The 26,842-nt window shown below is 41.4% G+C and overlaps 1 protein-coding gene across 8 annotated transcripts; it reads right to left on the bottom strand.

Annotated features, from left to right (window-relative positions):
• Positions 1–10,621: 10,621 nt before the first annotated feature.
• On the bottom strand, positions 10,622–26,600 carry LOC110537704 (myelin protein zero-like protein 1). Of its 8 annotated transcripts, none has more exons than XM_036937669.1 (7): positions 26,183–26,600; positions 23,016–23,188; positions 21,720–21,933; positions 21,104–21,233; positions 19,978–20,098; positions 15,076–15,195; positions 12,148–12,286 (listed from the first exon to the last, which is right to left on the bottom strand). In XM_036937669.1, the coding sequence occupies exons 1-6, from the start codon at positions 26,253–26,255 to the stop codon at positions 15,115–15,117; spliced, it is 792 nt and encodes a 263-aa protein (XP_036793564.1). In that variant the 5' UTR covers positions 26,256–26,600; the 3' UTR covers positions 12,148–12,286; positions 15,076–15,114. The 8 variants fall into 8 exon arrangements, 4 of the variants coding, with proteins under 4 accessions (XP_021479631.1, XP_021479633.1, XP_036793564.1 ...); XM_036937670.1 differs by having other exon boundaries at positions 19,990–20,098; XR_005034993.1 differs by lacking the exon at positions 15,076–15,195 and having other exon boundaries at positions 10,622–12,286; positions 19,978–20,223.
• Positions 26,601–26,842: the final 242 nt, after the last annotated feature.

Raw genomic sequence — 26,842 nt, 5'->3', positions numbered from 1 at the left:
CATACACACACACTCTCTCGCTCTCCCACACAAAGACACAATAAACATGACTCTCAGACACCTACATTAGACCCAATGTAAATAAAATACAAATATTTTAACTTTATTTAACCAGGTAGGCAAGTTGAGAACAAGTTCTCATTTACAATTGCGACCTGGCCAAGATAAAGCAAAGCAATTCGACACATACAACAACACAGAGTTACACATGGAGTAAAACAAACATACAGTGAATAATACAGTAGAAACATAAGTCTATATACGATGTGAGCAAATGAGGTGAGATGAGGGAGGTAAAGGCAAAAAAAAGGCCATGGTGGCCTTGGTAGATTTGTAGTGGAAGAATGTGCAAAGTAGAAATAATGGGGTGCAAAGGAGCAAAATAAATAACAGTAGGGGAAGAGGTAGTTGTTTGGGCTAAATTATACATGGGCTATGTATAGGTGCAGTAATCTGTGAGCTGCTCTGACAGCTGGTGCTTAAAGCTTGTGAGGGAGATAAGTGTTTCCAGTTTCAGAGATTTTTGTAGTTCGTTCCAGTCATTGGCAGCAGAGAACTAGAAGGAGAGACGGGTCCAAAGGAGGAATTGGTTTTGGGGGTGACCAGAGAGATATACCTGCTGGAGCACGTGCTACAGGTGAGTGCTGCTATGGTGACCAGCGAGCTGAGATAAGGGGGGACTTTACCTGGCAGTGTCTTGTAGATGACCTGGAGCCAGTGGGTTTGGCGACGAGTATGAAGCGAGGGCCAGCCAACGAGAGCGTACAGGTCGCAATGGTGGATAGTATATGGGGCTTTGGTGACAAAACGGATTGCACTGTGATAGACTGCATCCAATTTGTTGAGTAGGGTATTGGAGGCTATTTTGTAAATAACATCGTCAAAGTCGAGGATCGGTAGGATGGTCAGTTTTACGAGGGTATGTTTGGCAGCATGAGTGAAGGATGCTTTGTTGCGAAATAGGAAGCCAATTCTAGATTTAACTTTGGATTGGAGATGTTTGATGTGAGTCTGGAAGGAGAGTTTACAGTCTAACCAGACACCTAGGTATTTGTAGTTGTCCACATATTCTAAGTCAGAACCAGAGTAGTGATGCTGGATGGGCGGGCAGGTGCAGCGATCGGTTGAAGAGCACGCATTTAGTTTTAATTGTATTTAAGAGCAGTTGGAGGCCACGGAAGGAGAGTAGTATGGCATTGAAGCTCATCTGGAGGGTTGTTAACACAATGTCCAAAGAAGGGCCAGAAGCATAAAGAATGGTGTCATCTGCGTAGAGGTGGATCAGAGACTCACCAGCAGCAAGCGTGATATCATTGATGTATGCCGAGAAGAGAGTCGGCCCAAGAATTTAACCCTGTGGCACCCCCATAGAGACTGCCAGAGGCCCGGACAACAGGCCCTCAAATTTGACACACTGAACTCTATCTGAGAAGTAGTTGGTGAACCAGGCAAGGCAATAATTTGAGAAACCAAGGCTATCGAGTCTGCCGATGAGGATGTGGTGATTGTCAGAGTCAAAAGCCTTGGCCAGGTCAATGAATACGGCTGCACAGTATTGTTTCTTATCGATGGCGGTTAATATATCGTTTAGGACCTTGAGCGTGGCTGAGGTGCACCAATGACCAGCTCTGAAACCAGATTGCATAGCGGTGGGATTCGAAATGGTCGGTAATCTGTTTGTTGAAATGTCTTTCGAAGACCTTAGAAAAGGCAGGGTAGGATAGATATAGGTCTGTAGCAGTTTGGGTCAAGAGTGGCCCCCCCTTTGAAGAGGGGGATGACCGCAGCTGCTTTCCAATCTTTGGGAATCTCAGACGACACGAAAGAGAGGTTGAACATGGGTTCAATAGGGGTTGCAACAATTTCGGCAGATCATTTTAGAAAGAAAATTTTAGAAATTGTCCAGCCTGGCTGATTTGTAGCGGTCCAGATTTTGCAGCTCTTTCAGAACATCAGCTGACTAGATTTGGGAGAAGGAGAAATGGGGAAGGCTTGGGCGAGTTGCTGTGGGGGGTGCAGAGCTGTTGACCGGGGTAGGGGTAGCCAGGTGGAAAGCATGGCCAGCCGTAGAAAAATGCTTTTTGAAATTCTCAATTATAGTGGATTTATCGGTGGTGAAATTGTTTCCTATCCTCAGTGCAGTGGGCAGCTGGGAGGAGGTGCTCTTATTCTCCATGGACTTTACAGTGTCCCAGAACTTTTTTGAGTTTGTGTTGCAGGAAGCAACTTTCTGCTTGAAAAAGCTAGCCTTGGCTTTTCTAACTGCCTGTGTATATTGGTTTCTAACTTCCCTGAAAAAAGTTGCATATCACGGGGGCTGTTCGATGCTAATGCAGAACGCATAGGATGTTTTTGTGTTGGTTAAGGGCAGTCAGGTCTGGAGAGAACCAAGGGCTATTTCTGTTCCTGGTTCTACATTTCTTGAATGGGGCATGCTTATTTAAGATGGTGAGGAAGGCATTTAAAAAAAATAACCAGGCATCCTCTACCGATGGGATGAGATCAATATCCTTCCAGGATACCTGGGCCTGCTCGCTGAAGTGTTTCAGGGGGCGTTTGACAGTGATGAATGGCGGTCGCTTTACCGCAGACCCATTAGGGATGCAGGCAATGAGGCAGTGATCGCTGAGATCTTGGTTGAAAACAGCAGAGGTGTATTTAGAGGTAAAGTTGGTTAGGATGATATCTGTGAGGGTGCCCAGGTTTACGGCTTTGGGGTGGTACCTGGTAGGTTCATTGATAATTTGTGTGAGATTGAGGGCATCAAGCTTAGATTGGAGGATGGCTGGGGTGTTTCAGTTTAGGTCACCAAGCAGCATGAGCTCTGAAAATAGATGGGGGGCAATCAGTTCACATATGATGTCCAGAGCACAGCTGGGGGCAGAGGGTGGTCTATAGCAGGCGGCAATGTTGAGAGACTTGTTTTTAGAGAGTTGGATTTTTAAAAGTGGAAGTTCAAATTGTTTGGGTACAGTCCTGGATAGTAGGACAGAACTCTGCAGGCTATCTCTGCAGTAGATTGCAACACCGCCCCCTTTGGCCGTTCTATCTTGTCTGAAAATGTTGTAGTTAGGGATGGAGATTTCAGAGTTTTTGGTGGTGTTCCTAAGCCAGGATTCAGACACGGCTAAGACATCCGGGTTGGCAGAGTGTGCTAAAGCAGTGAATAAAACAAACTTAGGGAAGAGCCTTCTAATGTTAACATGCATGAAACCAAGGCTATTACGGTTACAGAAGTCATCAAAAGAGAGCGTCTGGGGAATAGGAGTGGAGCTAGGCACTGCAGGGCCTGGATTCACCTCTACATCACCAGAGGAATAGAGGAGGAGTAGGATAAGGGTACGGCTAAAAGCTATGAGAATTGGTTGTCTAGGACGTCCGGAACAGAGAGTAAAGGGAGGTTTCTGGGGGATATAAAATAGCTTCAAGGTATAATGTACAGACAAAGGTATTGTAGGATGTGAATACAGTGGAGGTAAACCTAGGCATTGAGTGATGAGAGAGATATTGTCTCTAGAAACATAATTGAAACCAGATAATGTCATCGCATGTGTGGGTGGTGGAACTGAAAGGTTGGATAAGGTATAATGAGCAGGGCTAGAGGCTCTACAGTGAAATAAGCCAATAAACACCAACCAGAACAGCAATGGACGAGGCATTTTGACATTAAGGAGACGCATGCTGAGTTGAGTGATCATAAGGGTCCAGTGAGTAGTAAGGTTGGTTGGGGTCACGGCGATTCAGACAGCTAGCCGGGCCATCAGTAGCAAGCTGGCAGAGGATGGAGGTCTGTTTTTAGCCACCTCATGCGTTTCCGTCAGTAGATTAGTGGGGTTCCGTGTGGTAGAGGGGACCAATGCAATTGGCAACATAGATATAGTTATAGTGACCCAAGAAAATTGTCAGATAGACCTATTCAGATAGCAGCCAATAAGACAGCTAACGATTAGCGGGCCGCAGATGGGCGTTCAGGTAATGTCGCGACGGAGGGGCCAGTTGAATAACTCCCTCGGGCAGACAACGTCGGTAGTCCAGTCGTGAAGGCCCGGTGGGGCTCCGCGTCGGCAGTAAAACGGGTCCGGATAGGTGATTGTAGCCCAGGAGTGGCTGATGGAACTCTTCAGCTGGCTAGCTCCGGAATAACTGATGTTTGATCCAGGACCAACATAAGCCAGTAGTCACTCGGATAGCAGTTAGCTAGCTGCAAGATCCAGGTGTAAATGTCCAGAGCTTGCGGTAGAAATCTGGGGATATGGAGAGAAAATAGGTCCTGCATGCTCTGGTCTGAGTCTTGTTGTACAAAACTGGCGACAGCTTTTCGAGCTTAAGGATAGCTGATGACCACCAACCGTGGTCAGCTGAATACTAATGTTAGCCAGTAAACTGGCTAGCTTCTGGCTTGCTTCTTTCTAGCTTCTATTGTGGATTTCAGATTTGAGGTGAATAATACTTTTTTTTTTAATTGGTGAGGCGGGTTGCAGGAGAGTGTTTAAGTTTTTTAGAAAGAAAAAATATAAAAAGATATGCGAAGAAAAGATGTAAATATATATATACACGGGACACGACAAAACGAGGACAAAGGACGTCAGATTGCTATGCCATCTTGGGAATCCAATTGTAATAACTTGTTTATTTTATGGATGCTCCGTTTTATTTTTGGAAAATATATGCAATAAAGTACATTCACAGTTAATGCAATGTCTTTAGTTCATTGGATCTCTCTCCGAATACAATGTATAGCCAAAAGGAAGTCGGCAGACCTGCAACCCTTGGAGTGTGTGTTTTGTCATCTGGAGCTGAGAAATAGAGAGATGGGGAGAGGGAGGGAGGGAGGAGTGCACTTAAAAGGTTTATCATTAATAACTGACACAATTGTATAATGAATAAACATTATTATAATAATAATAATAATAATAATACTGTTCAAAAGTTTGGGGTCACTTAGAAAAGCACTTTTTTTTGTCCATTACAATGACATCAATTTGAACAGAAATACAGTGTGGACATTGTAATGTTGTAAATTACTATTGTAGCTGGAAATGGCTGATATTTAATGGAATAGCTACATAGGCGTACAGAGGCCCATTATCAGCAACCATCACTCCTGTGTTCCAATTGCACATGGTGTTAGCTAATCCAAGTTTATAATTTTAAAAGGCTAACTGATCATTAGAAAACCCTTTTGCAATTATGTTAGCACAGCTGAAAAGTATTGTTCTGGTTAAAGAAGCAATAAAACTGTCCTTCTTTAGACTAGTTGAGTATCTGGAGCATCAGCATTTGTGGGTTTGTTTACGGGCTCATTTTGTATCTGGTCATTTTGAGCCTGTAATCAAACCCACATATGCTGAAAAAATATCAAGGTAAGACCCAAGTGCAGACTGTGAAGTAACAATGTTTAATGTAACCACAGGGGCAGGCAACCGACAGGTCAAGACAGTCATGGGTCGATAATCCAGAGTAGGAGTAAAGGTACAGGATGGCAGGCAGGCTCAGGCAGAGTTCAGTAATCCAGAAGTGGAGCAAAGGTACCGGATAGGAGGCAGGCTCCGGGACGGGCAGAGTGGTTGGGCGGGTACAGGGTCAGAGGCGAGGGTCAAAAACCAGGAGGACAATAAAGAAAGAGCTTGGGAAAAGGCAGGAGCTGAAAGGACAAACGCTGGTAAACTTGACAAACAATACAAACTGGCAACAGACAGACAGAAAATACAGGTAAAAATACACAGGGGAAGATGGGTGACACCTGGAGGGGGGTGGAGACAATACCAAGGACAGGTGAAACAGATGACAGATGTGACAGATGGATGCTTCTTCCTCTCTGTCACGGATTCCATGGTTGCCCTTATTTTGAAGATGTAATCCGGAGACAGATGTATTATATAACAGCCTTCTGTGTGTTCTCTTTTCAACTCCCTGTGCATATTTCCAATCAAATGGCAGAATTTTCTCCATCTCCTTAACTATCATACTCTAATTCCACTGGGCATTCCACGGATTTCAAAACTCAGTCCTCTAGAAAATGGAGAGCATCACTTTTGCAGTTTTACTACGTGATATCTTTAAAAAAATCTGCATTAGAAAGAATTACCGACACATACTGACCCAGCTTATGTTATAGACAGAAGCGTGCTACATGGCAGACCAATCCAAACTCATGTCCAGCCCATCCATTATCTCAGCCAAACATGGCAAGTGGGAAGGTTCCTGAATTTTTCAGTGGCTAAACCAACTAGGCTTGTAAGTGAACATATTTATTCATGTTTACAGATGGCGTACAAGTTTGTTATTTTGGCACATGAATGTTCACATGGTCCAGAAGTAATTTCTGCACCAAAAAAATAAATATAATCTAAATTATTATTTAGATAATTTAGATTATTTTTTACAATTTCACGTTCAAATGCCTTTTCTGTGAAGTAGTGACTCATGCCATACGAGTCACAAATATGGTAGTGAGAGGAAACCCAGTGGCCAGCAGTGGGAGAAGATGGAACAAGATTGATTTTGGCCCAACATTCTGATAATTTTGTCATTGATGAAGCCGTTGATCTCAATACAGTTTTCTGTTCTCAAAACTATAATATGTTACAAACAGTGTGGACTAAGTTTTCTAGACTTTACCCCGTTGAGTAGGAGTGTAAAGGCGAATTGAGTTATTGCACAGGCGCACTTCATAGAGTAGTCGATCCCTAGTGGAATATGCAAATGTATGATAAAACGCACCAATAGGATCTCACTAGCTCGTTGTTACGTTCCCCAGTTTCAGTGTTGTGGTTTTGTTTGTATTTGTGTGTTTCAGGATGGCTTCCTGAAATTCCCCCAGGCAGCTGATTGGTTGGCCCCATCGATGATTGGAGCTGACCCCACCATATCGTCAGAGGATACAGCTGTATCCTATTACAGTCTTCTTCTGAAGCTAGAAAAGCTAGTGTTCCTTTGTTAGGAGAGAACTGATTGATATGTCCTGTGTTGGTTGTTGCTGATAGAGAGCTGATGGTTATGTTCTGTGTTTGTTGCTCAGACAGAGAGCTGATTGGTATGTTGGTTGTTGCTGAGAGAGAGCTGATTAGTATGTCCTGTGTGGGTCAAAAAGACAGTGTTTTTGATTCTTGAAATTGTTTACTTACGTTTGGATTATTCTGTCATTTATTCCCAGGGGGGAAGAGACCTAGGGAGTGTGTAGGCAAGAGGCCTGCGGGCATGCATAACCCGTAGTACACACTAGGTAAGACCTGGGTGGACCACCCCTTGTATTTTGCTTAGCGCACCAGGTGGTGGTAAGTAGTGGGTAGGCAAGGTAGGAGAGGGGGCTTGGACATTTTACTTTCCTTGCTTTGGTTCCGTTCAGTCCCTTTTTCCCAAATTTACTGTGCGAAGGAAGAAATTCCCAGTAAACGGTAAATTCTCTGCCTTTTGTCATCCTTACATCCACTTACAATCCCATACCTCTTTCACTCTGTGGGGAACTGTTGTAGCAGGGTGTTGCATTCCCTCTCCAAGAAGCGAACGTAACACTTGTCCTTGGCTCTGTCCCGCTCCTTGCTTGTTCTGCCCACTATAACTCATTTGTTCCCATTTGAAACGACAGCCTGTAGTCTCTTTCACCCTAACAGGGTACTCTGGGAATTTGGCAATATAATCCCCACCACAGTTGCAACATTTTACCTTCAGACTCTTCAATTACATATTCCTTCTTTCTGCAAACACTTGATATGTGGCCAAACTTTTCACACTTCTTGCATTGGGTTTTGCACAAACACTCTTACAGTGTGTATCATATATCCCAGCTTTACACAAGGCGGTGTATATACTCTTCCTCAATCATACAAACTTTTCTCCCTTTTCCCCATACGGGTCAAGTGACAAGCATTACCTACTCCTGGAATTTCTTGCCTAAAATATTGTTTTTTTCAATGTCCAACAGGATGCCAGAGAACACCTTTTACCGGTGCCCTGCTCCAAAAATCAAAGCTGTCCACTTCCTGCATTGATAGTTTTGCGAGCCACAATGCATGCTCCTTTTGCTCTTGGGATACACACCATACCACTCCTGGTTACTTTGACTGCGTCCACTTTTCTCAACACCTTCCTCACCATCCCTGTGACTTCAAAAGCGTCTCCCAAATGAACATCCTTATCCAAACAACATACAAGCAACGAATCAGACTAATTTTCCACAAGAAATGTTAGCCCTTTTTGCTCCATTCTTGGACTTCACTCTTCTTGGACTTCATCTTTCTCACAAACTACTCGACTAGCTTTCATCTTCAAACAACACTTCTGCTTCCGCCATTGCAACTTCTCCCGATAAGATAGCCAACTTACCTCTATTTTTGTCAGCCACCTTTCACCTCTACGGTCACAAATCTGGTTAGAGAGCCGTGATTGGTCCAAAAACCTGACCAATTGTGTTTCAGTAGACTGCTACAGACTATGTTCATTGGCTAGAATTTCCCCATTATAAAATTATAGTAAGCAGTTGCGAGAGCTAAATGGATTTTGGATAGCAAACTGGAAAATTGGTGTGAGGGAGAAGGATAAATTTGTGCTCACGGCTCCCATCCTCTGCTTGCTCGACCACAGTTCTTCTCTCTTGACTCAAGTTTCTTCTCACAATTAAGTTTAATCTTGCTCGAGCCCAAATCGGAATTCACACCACAAAGAATATTTGTTTGTCAAATGGCAGTCAAGCATCAATCATCATGTCAGCGGAATAAGACCTTCGATATTTATCAGAAAAGGCAGCATCAAGCTCATCACACTGCACTTTTACCACCCTGTAAAGTTCATTATTTAATCTGTAGCCTAATAAACTGCATCCTACTGAGCACAGATGTCAATTCAACATTAGTTCTTCAATGTAATTTCATGTAAAAAAATATATTTTAGTCATTTTGCAGATTTTCTTGTCTAGAGCGACTTGATAGATTCCGATTATTGTCCCAACGCTCTTAACTTCTAGGCTACCTGCCGACCTAGATGACACGGAAACAACATGGATTCAGTCAGTGTGTGCCCAGTGGCACATAACTGTGGATAGAAAAGTGGTTAGTAACAGACATAATTGATATTCAAATGGGACAATCCGACAGGCCATAGAGAACAATGGAGAAATACTCTGGGGGGGAATATCGCATCACTAAAAGTGTCAGCATATTTCTGTCACGGCTGTCGGCTAGCTGAGCCAAAGAGTACACTCGCATACTCCCTTAAAATACCTTTGCTTGAAAAATGATTAAAATGCAGCATAGGGTATGGTTTGTCAATTTTGAGAAGCCATAGGCGGAATGAATCTAACTCAAGAAATCTGTCATTAATTTTAACGTTTTTCCCGAGATCTTAGTCGCGCAACTTTACATCCAATATGTTTGGTGCAGTGTTTCTCAATGAAAAAACATGCATGAAAATGAGTCGTCTCTTGTGGAATGACAACAAAGACTTTATTGAACATTGAAGAATCACAACTGTTGGCCAATTACTGACAAAGGGGCATAGACTTCGGCTCCGAACTTTGGAAAAGATTTGCGCCCAAACAGCCGATAAAACCCTCACAGAAGTCCGAAACGGCACAAAATGAAGTCATAATATATGCACAAACTCTTCTGAACTATTTTGGCTGGAAGCTTATGGACACTTTAAGCCTCGACACATTTCTACTTTCTTAAGAAGACATTCCTATCTACATACATTTCCATTTCACCATTTACAAATAATTCTAAGAAAACATAAGGTAACCTCCTGCTGAAGTTTTCTGTGGAACTGCCAAGTTAGTGAGATGGTACCTGGATTGTTTTCTCCCATATATCAGTCCCAAAATACCAGAACAGTAAACATAGATATCCAAAACCACTATTTGGTCTGATAGCAATGCCGTGGAGTGCAACAGTGCTGGCCTTCACTGGAATAGAACAGGCCTCTTCCATGGAAATGAGAACTGAGATGACAAATAATATCACCAGCCCTAAGAGCAGTAACACACAAATTCTTATCATACTCAAACATCAGTGGTAAGACATTTTGTCACATGTGATAACCATCAGAGCTTCTGGGTTGAGGACTCTGGTGGTTGACAAAATGTATTTCTGATTGCTGTTCCTCTGAACTCCAATTAGTGGCTGTGAGATTTAATTTTGGTAGTAATAGCTTAACAGTGAAAATGTGACAGTGCTGTCAACAGGCCTCTTCCATGCATAATCAGAACAGATGTTGATAGTAACGCTAATATAATTCTCCAGAACAGAAGGATGATGGCGACAAATAAGCAGGTTACGTACATATTTTAATCACTGTCCATATGGGCAATCAAGAAGCCATTTTTTTCCTACTGCCATTTAAAATCTCCAAGTGGAAGATCTTGTATCTTAATACTAGGATTTGTCAATTATGTTTAAAACACATGGTTATAATGTATGCAGTGGCCACACTTGTGACTTACCTGGCTGCTGGCATCTGACATGCAAAATGTGTTTGGGTAAGAGTAGGGTACAGTTTCCCCTAGACGCTAGGGAAAACTTCACCCCGCAGCAAAGTTTGGAATGACTTCAAATGCTTGGCTTGCAGAATTCCATCTGGTAAACAACCCAAAATACAATATTTGTAAACAATGACAAAGACAATTAAATCAGGAAATGGCTTTTATATAACATTTGAACATCAGATACAGAGGATTATGTTTTTCTATATGTATAAAAAAAACATACAATGAAGGAAGTAAATAAATTAGAAAAAAATTAAAGAGCGAGAGCAGGTGTTCAAGATGGTAGATGAAATACAAAAGGCACTAAATGTACTACATTCCAGTTAAGACATCGAACAGAAGAAGAAAAATAAAATCATATAGTGCTTGTGGTCTTTGATATGCGGGATATAGTGCAGGTTTTGCAACATACAATATTATATAAACAAGCACCAAATGACACACACTACATTGCTACTTAACAGCTAAAAGTACGACTTCACACTTAAGACACGTAACAGTGGAATGGGTTTTGTAAACTGTACTTATCCAAACTTTGACACCGTCATTTTTTGAGAATCTGAGCGTACTGTAAACAAAACGCTTTTTCATAATGCATAATCAAGGACAATACTACCTTAACTATTACCACACACACGCACTAATGCTGCAAAAGCACAAGATAAGCTACAGTATTTGATGTATTTTTTTGGAATGTAAATTGTCAATTACTTTTGCTATATTTTGCAGGACTAGTGGATAAGGCAGTTTTGGAATAAAGAAATGACGCTTCCTCTAGCATTCTTACGGTGATCAAAACCATTTTGTCAACAGCAAAAACATAGTTAAAAACACTAAAGACGGATTTTTAAGACTTGACAGTGGAGGGCTCAGCATCAAGACAGAGCATTTAATAAAAAATTTAAAAAGATACACAATACACTGGTTCAGTCTGCTTTCCAACAGACACTAGGAGTCAAATTCGCTTTTCAGTAGGACAATAACCTAAAACACAAGGCCAAATATACACTGGAGTTGCTTACCAAGACGACATTGAATATTCCTGATTGGCCTAGTTGCAGTTTGGACTTAAATGGGCTTGGAAATCTATGATAAAACTTAGAAATGGCTGTCTAGCAAAGATCAACAACCAACTTGACAGAAATTGAAGAATTTTTAAATAATACATGTGCAGATACTGTACAATTCAGGTGTGTAAAGCTCTTAGAGGCTTACCCAGAACGACTCACAGCTGTGATAACTGCCAAAGGTGATTCTAACATGTATTGACAGAGGGGTGTGAATACTTATGTGAATGTACTATTTCTGTATTTCATTTTCAATAAATTTGCTAACAAAAATTCACTTTTCACTGTCATGTGGTATTGTGGGTAGCTGGGTAAAACAAAAAAAAAACATATCCATTTAGAATTCAGGCTGTAACAGAATAAAATGTGGAGGACATCAAGGGGTATGAATACTTTCTGAAGGCAGTGTTTCTCTAATCTCTGTGTTGTATTATTGTATTGAAATCCTTGGTAGTGTAACTGTTTTACCACACACATGAACATGCAATGAATGCTTTCAGCAGACAAAAGGACAAATTAATTACAAAAAATAAATCTTTCAAAACAGCATAAATTCTAACCTTGTATTTAAACAACCCCCACCCACCCATCCCAAAGCAGCGAGCTATGGTGGCCTGTCCATTTTCGTCTCCAGTTCTCTTCAGTTTTTCCTTATGTCAGCGTAGACCACTGGCTCCATCTTGTGGAATGAGTTGGGGTTCTTGGTGCCTGTGTGATCCAACTGGGCGTATATCACCGGTCCCTGTTGTGATGAGCATATGGATGGGTGGGGAGATCAGGAAAAGGGGAGGGGGGAAGGCTGTGTTAGTAAAAATACATGTCAGACTGGTTCAGCTGTTAAGTTCAAATGGCCGACTGCAGATGGAAGCCTGTAACAACGGAAGATTGTAGCACAAAATAACCCCCCCCCCCCGGGACTACATCTGGGCTGCTCTTGTCATCTTAAAAGGTGAAATTTCTAACCCCCACTGAGGACTAACCTAAGAATCACACACACAAAAACAAAATCATAGGAAACATACAGTGCCTTCAGAAAATAACCATACCCCTTGACTTACAGTATTCAAAATGTTGTTGCGTTAGAGCCTGAATTCAAAATGCTCACCCATCTACACACAATACCCCATAATGGCAACGTGAAACCAATTACATAAGTATTCACACCCGAGTCAATACTTTGTAGAAGCACCTTTTGCAGCGATTACAGCTGTGAGTCTTCCTGGGTAAATCTAAGAGCTGTGGCTCCTGAGTGGTGCAGCGGTCTAAGGCACTGCATCAAGTGCTAAAGACGTCACTACAGACAACCTGGTTCGATTCCAGGCTGTATCACAACCGGCCATGATTGGAAGTCCCATAGGGCGGAGCACAATTGGCCCAGCGGTGTAGACCGTCATTGTAAATAAGAATTTGTTTTTAACTGACTTGCCTAGTTAAATAAAGGTTAAATGGAAAATAAAATATTTAAAAAAAGTTAAAAAAATTATTTTCTAAATTCTTCAAGCCCTGTCAAATTGGTTGTTGATCATTGCGAGACAACTATTTAAGTCTTGCCACATTCACCGTCTTCTTGGTAAGCAATTCCAGTGTATATTTCACCTTGTGTTTTAGGTTATTGTCCTGCTGAAAGTTGAATTTGTCTCCCAGTGTCTGGTGGAACCATGTTTTCCTCTAGGATTTTGCCTGTGGTTAGCTCCATTACATTTACTTTTTAGCCTAAAAAAAAATGATTAATGATTACAAGTGTCATGACTCCTGGTCAAGGATCCAAGGCCTCAGATTAGCTTGGCAAATGGCTGACAGATAGCCAGACCCCTCTCTCTTACAGGAGAGGAGGGCCCGTTTTATGACACCTCACACCAATCGTAAATTGTATGCAGCAGACGACTCCTTTTGGTCTCTGGTATCAAGATGGGAATGTCTTTGTTACAAAGACATTTTGCTACCCAAAAACTCTAACGACCAAAGAGTGAACTTTGAAACAATATTTCTAAGCTACGAATGTTAAGAATGGTCAGTGAGGATCTAAAGAATAATCATGTCATATTGCTTATTTATGATGCTATTAAAAACTATATAAACTAAAATACTGTAACTTGAAGAGTCAGGTTTACATCCTTTACATTGTGTAGGAAATATCAAGAACAATTAAACTATTTTTGTTAAGATAGGAATGTGATTTTAGTTTTCTAACGAGATCATAGTTAACTTCATTGGGATAGTGGGCAGCATTGGGAAGTTTGGATGAAAAGCATGCCCATAGTAAATTGCTTGTTACTCAGGCCCAGAAGCTAGGATATGCATATAATTGGTAGATTTGGATAGAAAAACTGTTAAAATAATGCCTGTGAGTATATCAGAACTCATATGGCAGGCAAAAACCTGAGAAAAATCCAACCAGGAAGTGGGAAATCTGAGGATTGTAGTTTAAGTGATTGCCTAGCCAATATCCTGTGTCTGTGGGGTCAGATTGCACTTCCTAATGCTTCCAGTAGATGTCAGTCTTTAGAAGTTGTTTCAGGCTTCTATTGTGAAAGGGGAGAGAATAAGAGCTGTTTCAACAAGTGGTCAAGCTGAAAGACATTAGTTTAGTCTTGCGCGAGGTTCGTTCCCTTTCTAATGAAAACAGTATTGTCCGGTTGAAACATTATTGAATATTTATGATAAAAGCATCCTAAAGATTGATTATATACATCGTTGGACATGTTTCTATGAACTTTAATGGAACTTTTTTTACTTTTTGTTTGTGCATTTGGATTAGTGGACTAAACGCACAAACAAAAAGGTGGTATTTGGACATAAAGATTAACTTTATCGAACAAAACAAACATTTATTGTATAACATGGAGACCTGGGAGTGCCATCAGATGAAGATCAAAGGTAAGTGATTCATTCAAAGGTAAGTGATTAACGCTATTTCTGACTTTTGTGACACCTCTCCTTGGTTGGAAAATGGCTGTATGGTTTTCTGTGGCTAGGCGCAGACCTAACATAATCGCATGGTGTGCTTTTGCCGTAAAGCCTTTTTGAAATCGGACACGGTGGCTGGATTAACAAGAAGTGTATCTTTAAAATGGTGTATAATATATGTTTGAGGAATTTTAATTATGAGATTTCTGTTATTTGAATTTGGCGCCATGCAATTTCACTGGCTGTTGGCGAGGTGGGACGCTCACGTCCCGAACGATCCCAGAGAGGTTAATGTGCAACGGACATGAAAACTAAGCCACGCCCCGAATGAGGTCAGAAGAGCGTGTCAGTGTGATGGAACCGCTCTTTTCGACCAGAGTGCTCAAAAGGACTCGCTAAGGATTAACGGACCAGCAGAAGTGAAGCATGAGCTAAATGTTGAAATGGTTGAAACTCTAAATCCAGAAAACGTGTAGCCAAGCTGAAAATGGTTAGAACTTTAAATCTCCACACGAGGTGAAGAAGATAAAGACCAAAACATTTGACAGCCTGAATCTGTGCATGTAAAAGTGGTCCTCGAACTTTGACTATCTACCCAAGGAAGAAAAGCATAAAGAAGCTCACCTCAGACAATCACTGGTGAATCATTGAAGCGACAGACAACTAAGGACATTGTGACCTCTGATGGACAATCAGAGCCTTACACCCACGGGAGAGCCCACATCCTTCCGACAGGGCTTGGTTCTGACCGAGATAGACGAAAGAAGGCATTCACCACATGAATACATTTGCTAATTTCTTACCAAGCAGGTGGTTGTTCGTGTGCAAGGCATATGATTCATGTCAGAAAAGTTATAGAAATGTATCCACGATAAATGTCCCTTTCTCTATCTCCCCCCACTCCCTCTGTGTAATAAGCAGTCATCTTGTCAGTCCACTACGGACTTTTGTATGTGTATTCTGTGTTATTATTGAATTAATTAGTAAGTAAATACATCTGTGCAGTACTGAATAATCACAAAAGGCTGGGGTTCTTGCGGATTCAAGAGGTCTGCGATGTTCAGAATGAGACTGATATGAGGTAATGATTAATAAGTGACTGATCAATAGTTATTTAATAACTGATTTATCTTCCGAATTAAACTCAAGATTATAACTCGTTAAAACAACTTCTTCCGTGGTGCCCTAGTCCTAATGAGTACATTTTTACACAAGTATTTTAAAATCGAGCAACAATTCAACAGAATTAGTTGATTCGATACATAAATCAGATTAATAGCAGTCACGTCACTACACAAGCATAACCAAAACATGATGCAGCCACCACTACACTTGAAAATATGTACAGTGGTACTCAATAATATTTATTTTGTATTTGCCTCAAACACATTGTATTCACATCAAAAAGTTAATTGCTTTGCCACATTTTTTACAGTATTACTTTAGTGCCTTGTTGCAAACAGGATGCATGTTTTGGAATATTTTTTAAATTCTGTACAGGCTTCGTTCTTTTCACTAACTCATTTAGGTTAGTATTGTGGAGTAACTATAATGTTGTTGATCCATTCTCAGTTATCCTATCACAGCCATTAAACTCTAACTGCTTTAATGTCACCATTGACCTCATGGTGAAATCCCTGACTTGGTTCCTTCCTCTCCTGCAACTGAGTTAGGAAGGACCCCTGTATCTTTGTAATGAATGGGTGTATTGATACACCATGCAAAATGTTATTAATAACTTCACCATGCTCAAGGGGAATTTCAATGTCTGCTTTTTTCCTTTGTACCCATCTACCAATAGGTGTCCTTCTTTGCGAAGCGTTTAAAAACCTCCCTGGTCTTTGTGGTTGAACGTGTGTTTGAAATTCACTGCTCGACTGATGGACCTTACAGACAATTGTATGTGTGGGGTACAGAGATGAGGTAGTCTTTCAAAAATGATGTTAAACACTATTATTGCACAAAGAGTGAGTCCATGCAACTTATTATTTGACTTGTTAAGCTAATTTTAACTCCTGAAGTTATTTAGGCTTGCCATAACAAAAGGGGTGAACATTTCAGCTTTATATAAAAATTGTCTACATTTCTGAAAACATAATTCCACTTCGAACTTATGGGGTATTGTGTGTAGGCCGGTGACAAAAAAAAATCTAAATTTAATCCATTTTAAATTCAGGCTGTAACAACTAAATGTGGACAAAGTCAAGGGGTGTGAATACTTTCTGAAGGCACTGTAGATGGTGAGGAAACAACACACAAACAACTGAAAAGTACAGTACAGTACACAGGAATGTAACCACCACAGATCTGCCCCGACACGTCTCTTAATGTAATAAGGGAGAGGCGCCTCATGACGTCCCTCACAAGATCAGCAAACGAAACCAGTCGACTGGCAAAGTTGACCGTAAACAAACGCCTCTCAGAGAGACACAAAGCATATAAGGTTATTTTTTCCCCAGGCATAATCCTTCAATATCAGTTTAAATCAGAGGACTCCTATGAACGTTCATAAGCAATGCATAACACCTTCATAGGCACTAAATGAACATCTATGCATGCTTATGTCAGCAACAGCAGCTTCGCAAAAGGATATGCCGTGACACTCCGGCCTGCTGTTGTTGACATAAGCATTTCGAGTTTAACCTAAATGAGAGGTCTCAGTACATTAACAAGTATTGTATATCTTGTTAATCACCAATCATAGTACTGGAAAGCTACAGGATGTGTGGGCTTTTGTTTCAGTCCAGCACCAAAACACCTCATCAATTCAATAATAATTGATGACTATTTGGATCAGGTGGGTTACTGCTGCGATAGAACAAAAGCCTGCTCCAGGCTCAGGGTTGGTGACCACTGAAGTCAGTCTGTAGTGAAGGGGTATTCACCTACAGTACTTAAAGGCTGCAATGTCTACAGGCCTCCATCTTAGACTTAAAGGGACATTACACTTCAAAATCAAAGCTTTCAAATGTTTTCAGACCTTAAAAGTAATCCAACTTCAAGATAAATCCAAATTAGGGCTGGGCAGTATACCATATTTTACTATATACACCGGTATTGATGCACGGACCGGTTTGGGTTTTTACTGTACCTTCTATAACGGTATTTGAATGTTTGGTTTGTTAAATGTGATAGACTGTGTGCAACGTCCATTTTTATAGTTTACACTGCTACTTAAGTCATCTCTCTCTGCTATATCTCCATGACACATTCCACGCAGTCTGCATGGGCTCAGTCTGCATGGTAAATGCAGCACAAGCAGCAATGTTGATGACAATGATGCTGTTTCCACTTTGCTTCTTAATATAAATCCACTTGCGTTCTATAATTATACTATACGTTTGTGTTTCTTACATCTGCAAAAAGGCTTGGTTTGTCTTTTCTTAGCAAGTTGGGCCTAAATCGTGTTAGCCGCTAATACTAAATCACTAGTTAGCTGGCAACCTAGCTAATAAATGTAGATTCAGAGTAAACATAACTAGCTATACAGCCCGATAGCACCAGTAATGGTGTAGAACCAGCATGTTGTTTGTGCAACAGTGTTTTCTAAATCAAAGAGGAATACGTAAATATGTTAGCTACATGAAGTAGCTAAGAGAAAACATTCAATGTTCACTCAAGTGTTTTGCTCTAAATCGGAAGTCAAATCGCAATTGCAATATTTGGTTAAAAATAAGGTCTAGATTGGTTGCCCGTATCGTGCAGCCCTACGTGGCATCATAAATCATCTCAAATGAGTGCAGGAAATGCAGAAATGTATTAATTGTTTTAAGTCGAACTGAACTGTATAAAACAATCAGACTGGAGAAAGACCCATTAAATTAACTTAGAATGTATGTGCTGCCACCCTAGGGTAACACACTACTCATAAAGCAAAACGTAGAACTTTTATACAGTCATACTGTCAACTTAAAAAGAAAATACTGTGATTATATTATATTTTGTCCATATCACTCTAGTCCACATCCAATGCCAATTGTTGTGTAAATCCATCTACGCGTCAACCCCAAATGAATGGGAAAGACAAGCAATGCAAAATGGTGCATATTTTTTCCATTGATTTTAGTTTGAGGCATATACAGTGGCAGGAAAACGTATGTGAACCCTATGGAATTACCTGGATTTCTGCATAAACTAAACAAGTTCTGATCTTCATCTAAGTCACAACAATAGACAAACATTGTGACCTAGATGAAGATCAGATCAAATGTTATGACCAATTTATGCAGAAATTTCCAAAGGGTTCACATACTTTTTCTTGCCACTGTAGCTGGATCTACACAACACATGGCCTGGGACATGGACTCATCTCGACATTAGACTACTTTCTGAGGTCTGAAAAACAAATGACAAATTACATTTGAGTGTATTAATACCTGTGATTGGTTAGGGAGTGTGTCCACCTGGGTTGTGTTCAGTAGATAGAATAGTCAACATTTTGTTACAATGTTCCTGTATTTAACACAACCCTGGTTTTCCAGGTCTGAAATCAAATGTATGAAAAACTAAAGAATAAGCAGACACAGAAGCCATCAAGGAGATCAGCTTGAAACCCTATGCTGTAGTAGTCAAATGTTGGCTTGTCAATGACGATAATAGAGTTGGCAAGAGCACAAATAGATCTGGGTGAGGGTAATGCTGTAGTGCAGATGAAATCCTGCGACTAGCGAGGTTTGGCTGCCAGACAACCTGCCCGCTCGACCCCATTCCCTCCTCCAGACGATCTCTGGAGACCTTCTCCCATTCCTCATCAACTCATCCTGGGCCACTGGCTGCATCCCCTCTGACTTCAAAATGGCCCGAGTCATTTTCATTCTCAAGAAACCAACACTCGACTCATTTGACGTCAAAAATTATAGTGTCACAGAGGCTCTCTGCACTGCCAAAGCCGACTCTCTCCTCTGTTCTCATCCTCCTAGGTCTATCTGCTGCCTTAGACCTTACCTAAAAACAAGAAGCGGTGCAGGTTCTAATCCAGGCACTTGTCATCTTCCATCTGGACTACTGAAATTTGCTGTTGGCTGGGCTCCACGCTAGTGCCATCAAACACCTGCCACTGCAGCGTTTTCAACCTTCTTAAGTACTCCAATGTCACCCCACTCCTCCGCACACTCCACTGGCTGCCAGTCAAAGCTTGCATCAACTACAAGACCATGGTGCTTGCCTACGGAGCAGCAAGAAGAACTGCCTCTCCCTACCTTCAGGCTATGCTCAAACCCTACACCCCAACCTGAGCACTCCGTACTGCAACCTCTGGTCTCTTGGCATTCCCACCCCTACGGGAGGCCAGCTCCTAGTCCAAGCTCTTACGAAACTTACTATGCCTGTAATATGTGGTTGTCCCACCTAACCATCTTAAGATGAATGCACTAACTGTAAATTGCTCTGGATAAGCGTGTCGGCTAAATTACAAAACATGTCAAATGTAGTGCATCTCAGCTCTAGTTAGTTAGTTAGAGGATCCCTCTCCACCCTGTAAGTGTCCCCTGGGTGACAGTGGGTGTGGATGGTTGGTTTGTCACTCACTGTAGCTCCTACCTGGACCGGGGTGGAGTGGCTGCTACACCTGGAGCCCTCCAAGCTGGACTCTGGTTTCTTCCCCCCCGGGCGTGTGGCGTGGGAGCTCACACTCTCCACTGACGTGCAGCTAGTTTTTGCGCCGGGTGAGGGGTTTGCAAACCAGAGGTTTGTTTTGTGCAGTTCGGGAAGCGTTGGCGCACAGAGAAATAGGCGACATGGACACATACAGACACAGACACACACAGGAGAAGACTTACGGGACAAAAATGCAAATAAGAAATGGGCAGATTCTGCATGGGTTATGTGGCACATTTTTAAATGACTGCTCCTAGTGGTTGGGAGGAGAGGTTTGCAGGAGTGACAGACATTGGGTAGAGACAATGTACTGGACGATTAACAAAGCATTTGTATGGGCACCAGGAGCAAATTCAAATAAAGATCGCCATTCATCCTATGGAAGACAATAACTGATCAACTAAGAAAAAGCATCAACTTAACAAAAAAAGTGACTTAAAAAACAATTAGTTTACATAATAGCCTATACTACAATCAATTGGTCAATAAGCAACCCCATATCCTCCATTTTGAATAATAGGATCAGTTTGTTCACTCTACTAGATCTCAGCGCACATCTAACCAGGGGATGTATTAAGCGTCTTAGAGTAGGATAAACTATGTACATTTGATTTAAAATACATCAAATATAATTTATACATTTAAAAAAATAAGTCTAGAAATTAATCTGAGGTGGCAGGTAGTCTAGCGATTAGAGCGTTGGTCCTGTAACCGAAAGGTCGCTGGATCGAACCCCTGAGCCGACAAGTTGAAAAATCTGTAGTTGTGCCCTTGAGCAAGCCACTTAACCCTAATTGCTCCTGTAAGCTAAATGACTAAAAGGTCATCTTGAAACTGTTAGCATTTAGTTTTTTGTGAGACTTGAACATATGCATGTCGTTCAGAAGGTATGTTAGAGGAAACATATCACAGTGAGACAGAAGAGGGAGGGATTAGTGGTTAGTAGTGGATGAGTGACATGTGAGTGGCAGACAACATGAACGTTAGATGACAAGCCAAGCTTAACGATGCGCTTTTGACTACTACCTTGATGGGAATACAAGGGAGAATGCCTTACCCTTCGTATTCATGGGTGGTTTGATGCCTCTTGATGATCAGGCAGGTAACCACAGAGATGAGGATAAGCCCGATGACGGCGCCACACACGGCGGCCACTACGACGGCCGTGTTGTCTTGAGGGAGAGACTCTGCAAAACAAGACAACGTAAGCATCATCATACAACATAACAATTACGTTACAAAGTCACAGCTGTGTAAATACTACTAGAACCCTACACATTTTTTAAATTTAACTCAGTAGGGAATCAATTAAATGTATTGAAGTCTATCATAATTCATTAACATAATGCATCAGTGAAAATGGAATTTGGGAGAAAAAAAAACTGATTTTGGAAAAACAAATAATAACAATTTTATAGGGCCCTATCCTACCAGTTCAATGTTTGAGACGTTAAAAATCAGTGTTAGTGTTAAAATTGTGAATCTCTTGTACGAGTGTTTCTCAGTCCCTGGTTAGTAAGATATGATTAATCGCTCAGTTGGTTTGTTAGGTGAAATGTATTTTCTGGCTGTTTTATTCCAAGTCCTCCTTCAACGTGAGAGACATCGGTCAGGTCCTATTTAAAAGTGAATTGAGTTTTGCTGTACTGTTGTGAATCTATTTGCAAGTTTACCTTTGATGACGACCTTGAGCTGTGTCTGAGCGGCGGTGCCAGATATGTCAGGCGGGTTAATCACGGCACATGAGTAGGTGCCATTGTCGTTGAACTGCGCCTCAATTAAATGGACTGAGGCATCTTTTTTGTTCAGGTCTCCCGCCCATTTCACCCTGTCTTTGAATTGAGCCACACTCCCTGGGTAGTGGTTTGCAGAAGTGTAATAGAAAATCTAAAAAACAAATTAAAAAAATATTGATTTTTTTTAATATAAAATAATGACTGAAGAGAAATAGATTGCGCAAGAATTGCACACAATGTTAGCGTCCCATATGACACCCTATTCCCTTTATAGTGCACTTCTTCTGAGTATGCACATGGGGCTCTGGTCAAAATTAATACACTAGGCTATATAGGGAATAGGTTGCCATTTGAGACATAGCCAATGACTAAGGACTCATAACAGGAAATGGGAAAGACAAGCAAACAGGTTTAACCGTTGGGATGCTTATGGCTTACCTACATGACTGGGCACTTTTGCCAAGAAACAGCTAAACTTCCCCTGATACTGTGTGTTATGTTTGTATCTGCTACTGTACCAAACTGATGGGCAATTTGTTTAGCATTTACATGACAGACAAATATCCTTAGTCATTTTGTTTAAAAGTTGAGTGGACAAATAGCCGTTTGCATTAGTGTTGGTGACTCCCTCTCCAACTGCACTCTGTTACGAGGCCGGATACAAGCACAGCATTATGGGCAAGATGAGCCAGCTAGCTAGATCTCTAGGGGAGGGAAATGAAAATAGGGGGACTAGTTACGCTTATTCCTGCCATTTCCATTCAAATCCCAGCATTGCAAATGTTAATTAACCTTCAGAAACTACTCTGTCAGGCTGAACACACTTTCCACATAAACAGGTCAAAGTTACTGCCTCACTCAATGAGTTGTGGGTCATGTTCATTTGGCCACGCAATATATTTTTTTGAAAGAGGAAACAAAAATCTATATACATATTGCCCTGAACCAGAGGAGGGAAGGAGCACTGAATTCAATGCTTAAGTTTGGAGAAACAAGAAAGGGAAGGACGCAGATGGTCAGGAAGAAGTGGCCTAGAACATAACACAACCCTCCTCTGGCTCCTTTCCTTTCATTGGACCAGTCACAAACACACACGCAAACTGCCTCACTCTTTTCTGTGGCAGTGGACCTAAATAATAGCAGGAAACATGTTGTGCTAGAACACCCATTGGTGGAAGATCTGAGAGGAAGCTCTTGGGAGTTTCATGGACCTCAGAATAAGAAAGGACTCACGGAAACAGCGCTTCCGGCATCAGATCCCGCTGGGGAAAACGACCAGATGACTGTGGCTGCACTGCTGATCACTTCCCTGGACTTGAAGGTACACTTGAGGATCCCCGTGGTGCCATTCTCAACCAGCACTTCCGCCGGGGCGTACAACTCTATAGCGAATGTTAGATTTATACCTGTTGATAAAGAACCAACATTCAATTTCTTGCTTAATGTATTCAACATTGAGAAGCTTGGAGGGATTGGGACTCTATAGGCACTTAAGCTTTGATGCTTTATAGCTGCTTGGCCTAAGTTTGCCTAATAAATCATACTGTTACCTTGGTTACCCCATGTATATTCAGTCTGAAAGTAGTCACAAGAGTCTCAAACCAGAATGTTGAATACAATTATGTTAAAATGTACTTCACCGGTTGTCCGTGCTGTTGGTCATTTTGACAGTAGTAAGTGAAGATAAAATGTCCACAAGTATTATTAACCTGCATTTTTGGGGTGCCGGTCTGTATATGGCTCTGTCGGCTTGTATTTTCAATCTCCTGAAGCATTGCACGCGATGCACAATATGTAAACAATAGCCAAACGTTGTCGACCGAAGAACATTTCCTCACATTCAGCTAGAAGTACCTGCATCTCACTGCAAATTCAAAGTCAGCGACGTTCGATCAGTGGTTTGGTTTCTCTCAGCCATTGTTAACATACTTTGCAAGTGTTTACGTTGTGTGCGAATTGCGCCAGTATTAAATACAAACCGACAGAACCATATACAGACCAGTATACTGAAAGTCGGGCTAATAACACTTCCCTGTGGAAATGTTTGTCTCAGATGACCTCCAACAAAGACAAAACCAGCAGACAACAGGTAAAATAAAATCAAATGAAGTTTATTAAACATTCTGACTTGTAATGGGACTGTTTGGAAATGTTGAGCCAACAATGTAAGAGACGAAAGTGTAAGTCTTCCACTCTCGGATTCTAAAAGGCACTAGGCATAAGTAATTTCCAGCTATCGGGTAAAGAGGATATAAAGACATTCGCTTCTGTGTTCTTACAACAATCTGTGTTAGTGTTGTTTTGATACCAGTATCGCGATACTAGGAAGTAAGGAAGCAAAGGAAACAAAACATGAAGTAAAACAGTCCTAATGTTTATAAAAAATAAAATAATAAAAATCTGCCTTGTCGTTACCCAGAGTCATATTTGTTTATTTTGCAAGCTATAGCACACAATATTTTACAAGAGTAGGTTTTAAAAGGACCATAGAGTTAAGTCTACTTCTGGGTTTTTGCCAAAGAAAATCTTGTATCGATATACCGCTATTGTGACAACACTAATCTGTGTTTACTAGTTTTTCATAGCTTAAGCCTATACAGCGAGTTGTTCAACAGATTTCTGTACATATTTGACATCTTCTCCAGTTAGAGAGAGCCAGGTCAGAGAGGAAGGCATGCAGTGACAAAAACATGCTGACAGTGCAGAATGCAATAATAAAACAGCTGGACACTTTCCCTGCAAGCCTTTGAATTTCAACCCAACAGACTGTGTGCAAGCAACACACATAGAAACCAAATCCATTGGAAGTGATATGATATGGTATCTCAAAAGTGCAGTAGACAACAAATGATGCACTAAAATAACCATGACATTTTCACTTTTACACCAAAAAAAAGCCAGATGTTTCACATGATGCATAAATCTGAAGCATCCAGTTGGAATTTCCACTACCCACCGAATATGGCGAGGAGAGGAAGCCAGTGGGCGAGTACGGAGCGAGATGGAATTGGGCCAACATTCTGCAGATTTTCTCATCGAAGAAAAGCCTGATCTCAATTAGGGACGGACAATACCAGTATTGCGATACTCATTAGTATCGTGTCAAGGAAACAATTTTCTGACAATTTTTTGGGCCTTCCTCTGACACCGCCTAGTATATGGATGTCAGGAAGCTTGGCCCCAGTGATGTACTGGGCTGTACGCACTACCCTCTGTAGCACCTTACAGTCAGATGCAGCGCAATTGCCACACCAGGCAGTGATGCAACCGGTCAGGATGCTCTCGATGGTGCAGCTGTAGAACTTTTTGAGGATCTGGGGACCCATGCCAAATCTTTTCAGTCTCCTGAGGGGGAAAGGTGTTGTCGTGCCTTCTTCACAACTGTCTTGGTGTGTTTGGACCATGATAGTTTGTTGGTGATGTGGACACCAAGGAAGTTGAAACTCTCAACCCGCTCCACTTCAGTGCTGTCGATGTTAATGGGGGCCTGTTCGGCCCTCCTTTTCCTATAGTCCACGATCAGCTCCTTGAGAGAGGGGTTGTTGTCCTGGCACCACACTGCCAGGTCTGACCTCCTCCCTATTGGCTGTCTCATCGTTGTCTGTGATCAGGCCTACCACTGTTGTGTTGTCAGCAAATGTAATGGTGTTGGAGTCGTGTTTGTTTACAAAAAGTTCAAGTGTGAAATGTAGTTATTGCACATGCACACATGCTCCCTGACAGAAATATGCTAATGCATGTAAGAATGCGCCAATAGGATCTCGCTAGTTCGTGCATGGCTTTGCCCACCTCCTTGCTTGTTCTGCCCACTATAATTATTTTTTTCCCCCATTGAAAAATAAACAAATGAACTATCATAGTTATGAATATCGTAGCTAAAAATGACATGAACTAAGTTAAATCTTTTTAACTTGCTGTAATTTGAATCCGTCATATTTAGCCAATTAGTTGGTAAATTCTTAGTTATCACGCCAAAACAATAGATTCAGAAATATTTAGAGGTCATTAAGTCAACAACATGTGTCAAGTGTCACACCAACGGGCACACTCGCGTATCTTGAGATATTCTTTGGTTTTGTGCCAACTAGTTACATTACCTAGCAAACAAGTTAAGCTAATCAGACCCCATAAATTAGGAATCTAACCAGCTGGCAAGTACTCTAGTTACGATCTGCATTACATGCCTTAATTAGAAATACGACTATCGTACCAAGTCACGCACTAACGTTACTAACTAAAGCCAACTAGTATCATCGTTTAGCTAGGTACAGTAGCCAGCTAACTAAAGCATATTATGTTAGCAATTATCTAGCATGCAAACTACTGTACTGGCTAGCTCACTAGCTAGCCATCAACTATTGCGATCATATTGTTATCAGCTTAGCTAGAGCAGTACTTACCGAAAATAAGACATAAGGTTATTCCACATAGTAAAACACAATTGCACGCTGGGTTTGTCCGTCTTAACTCCATAATTTAGAATGTATCAATATTGCCCTCCCTGTTTTTAGGTCTAACGTTAACCAGCGTCCAGCTGCTCATCCACTGCACCCTCTTCCTGTAAGCAATGTTCGTGGGGCGTTCAAGCCCTAAACAGCGCTTGACTGGCGGCACGGTCTCCCAGGCTGCGTGCCGCTCTCAAGACCAGAGCCAACCGATACAAGTATCAACGAGCAACAGAACCAGAAAGCTAACGCCTAATGATGTGTAAACCAAGGATTTCTGAAGCCTTTTGGGCTTTCACCAAATTGTGCTGAAAAATAGTTCATTACTCAAGAGTTTTTAACACAATGACCATTAGGGACCTCTGCTGGTCAGCAATGAAAAGCAGCGTTTGATGTTCATATAGAAGGTTATTCCCCAATATATCACATATCGTGGTTAGTCGTGGGTTTTAGCGCTATTGTCACTTACAGGTTCGCACCTTCCATCATGCTTCCCTGTTTTGCTGTAAATCCCTATGTTTTTTGCTGTCAAAAACGGTGAATCTATGGCATTATTTAGGATAGAAGCTTGGGATGAATACTCAGAGTGTTTTCTAATTATTTCAGGGGATTTTA

The sequence above is a fragment of the Oncorhynchus mykiss genome, chromosome 12, assembly GCF_013265735.2.
Source record: "Oncorhynchus mykiss isolate Arlee chromosome 12, USDA_OmykA_1.1, whole genome shotgun sequence".
In the NCBI taxonomy this organism is placed as follows: Eukaryota; Metazoa; Chordata; class Actinopteri; order Salmoniformes; family Salmonidae; genus Oncorhynchus; species Oncorhynchus mykiss.
Note: the sequence above shows the minus strand (reverse complement) of the source record. Positions and strands in the feature narration are given on the sequence as shown.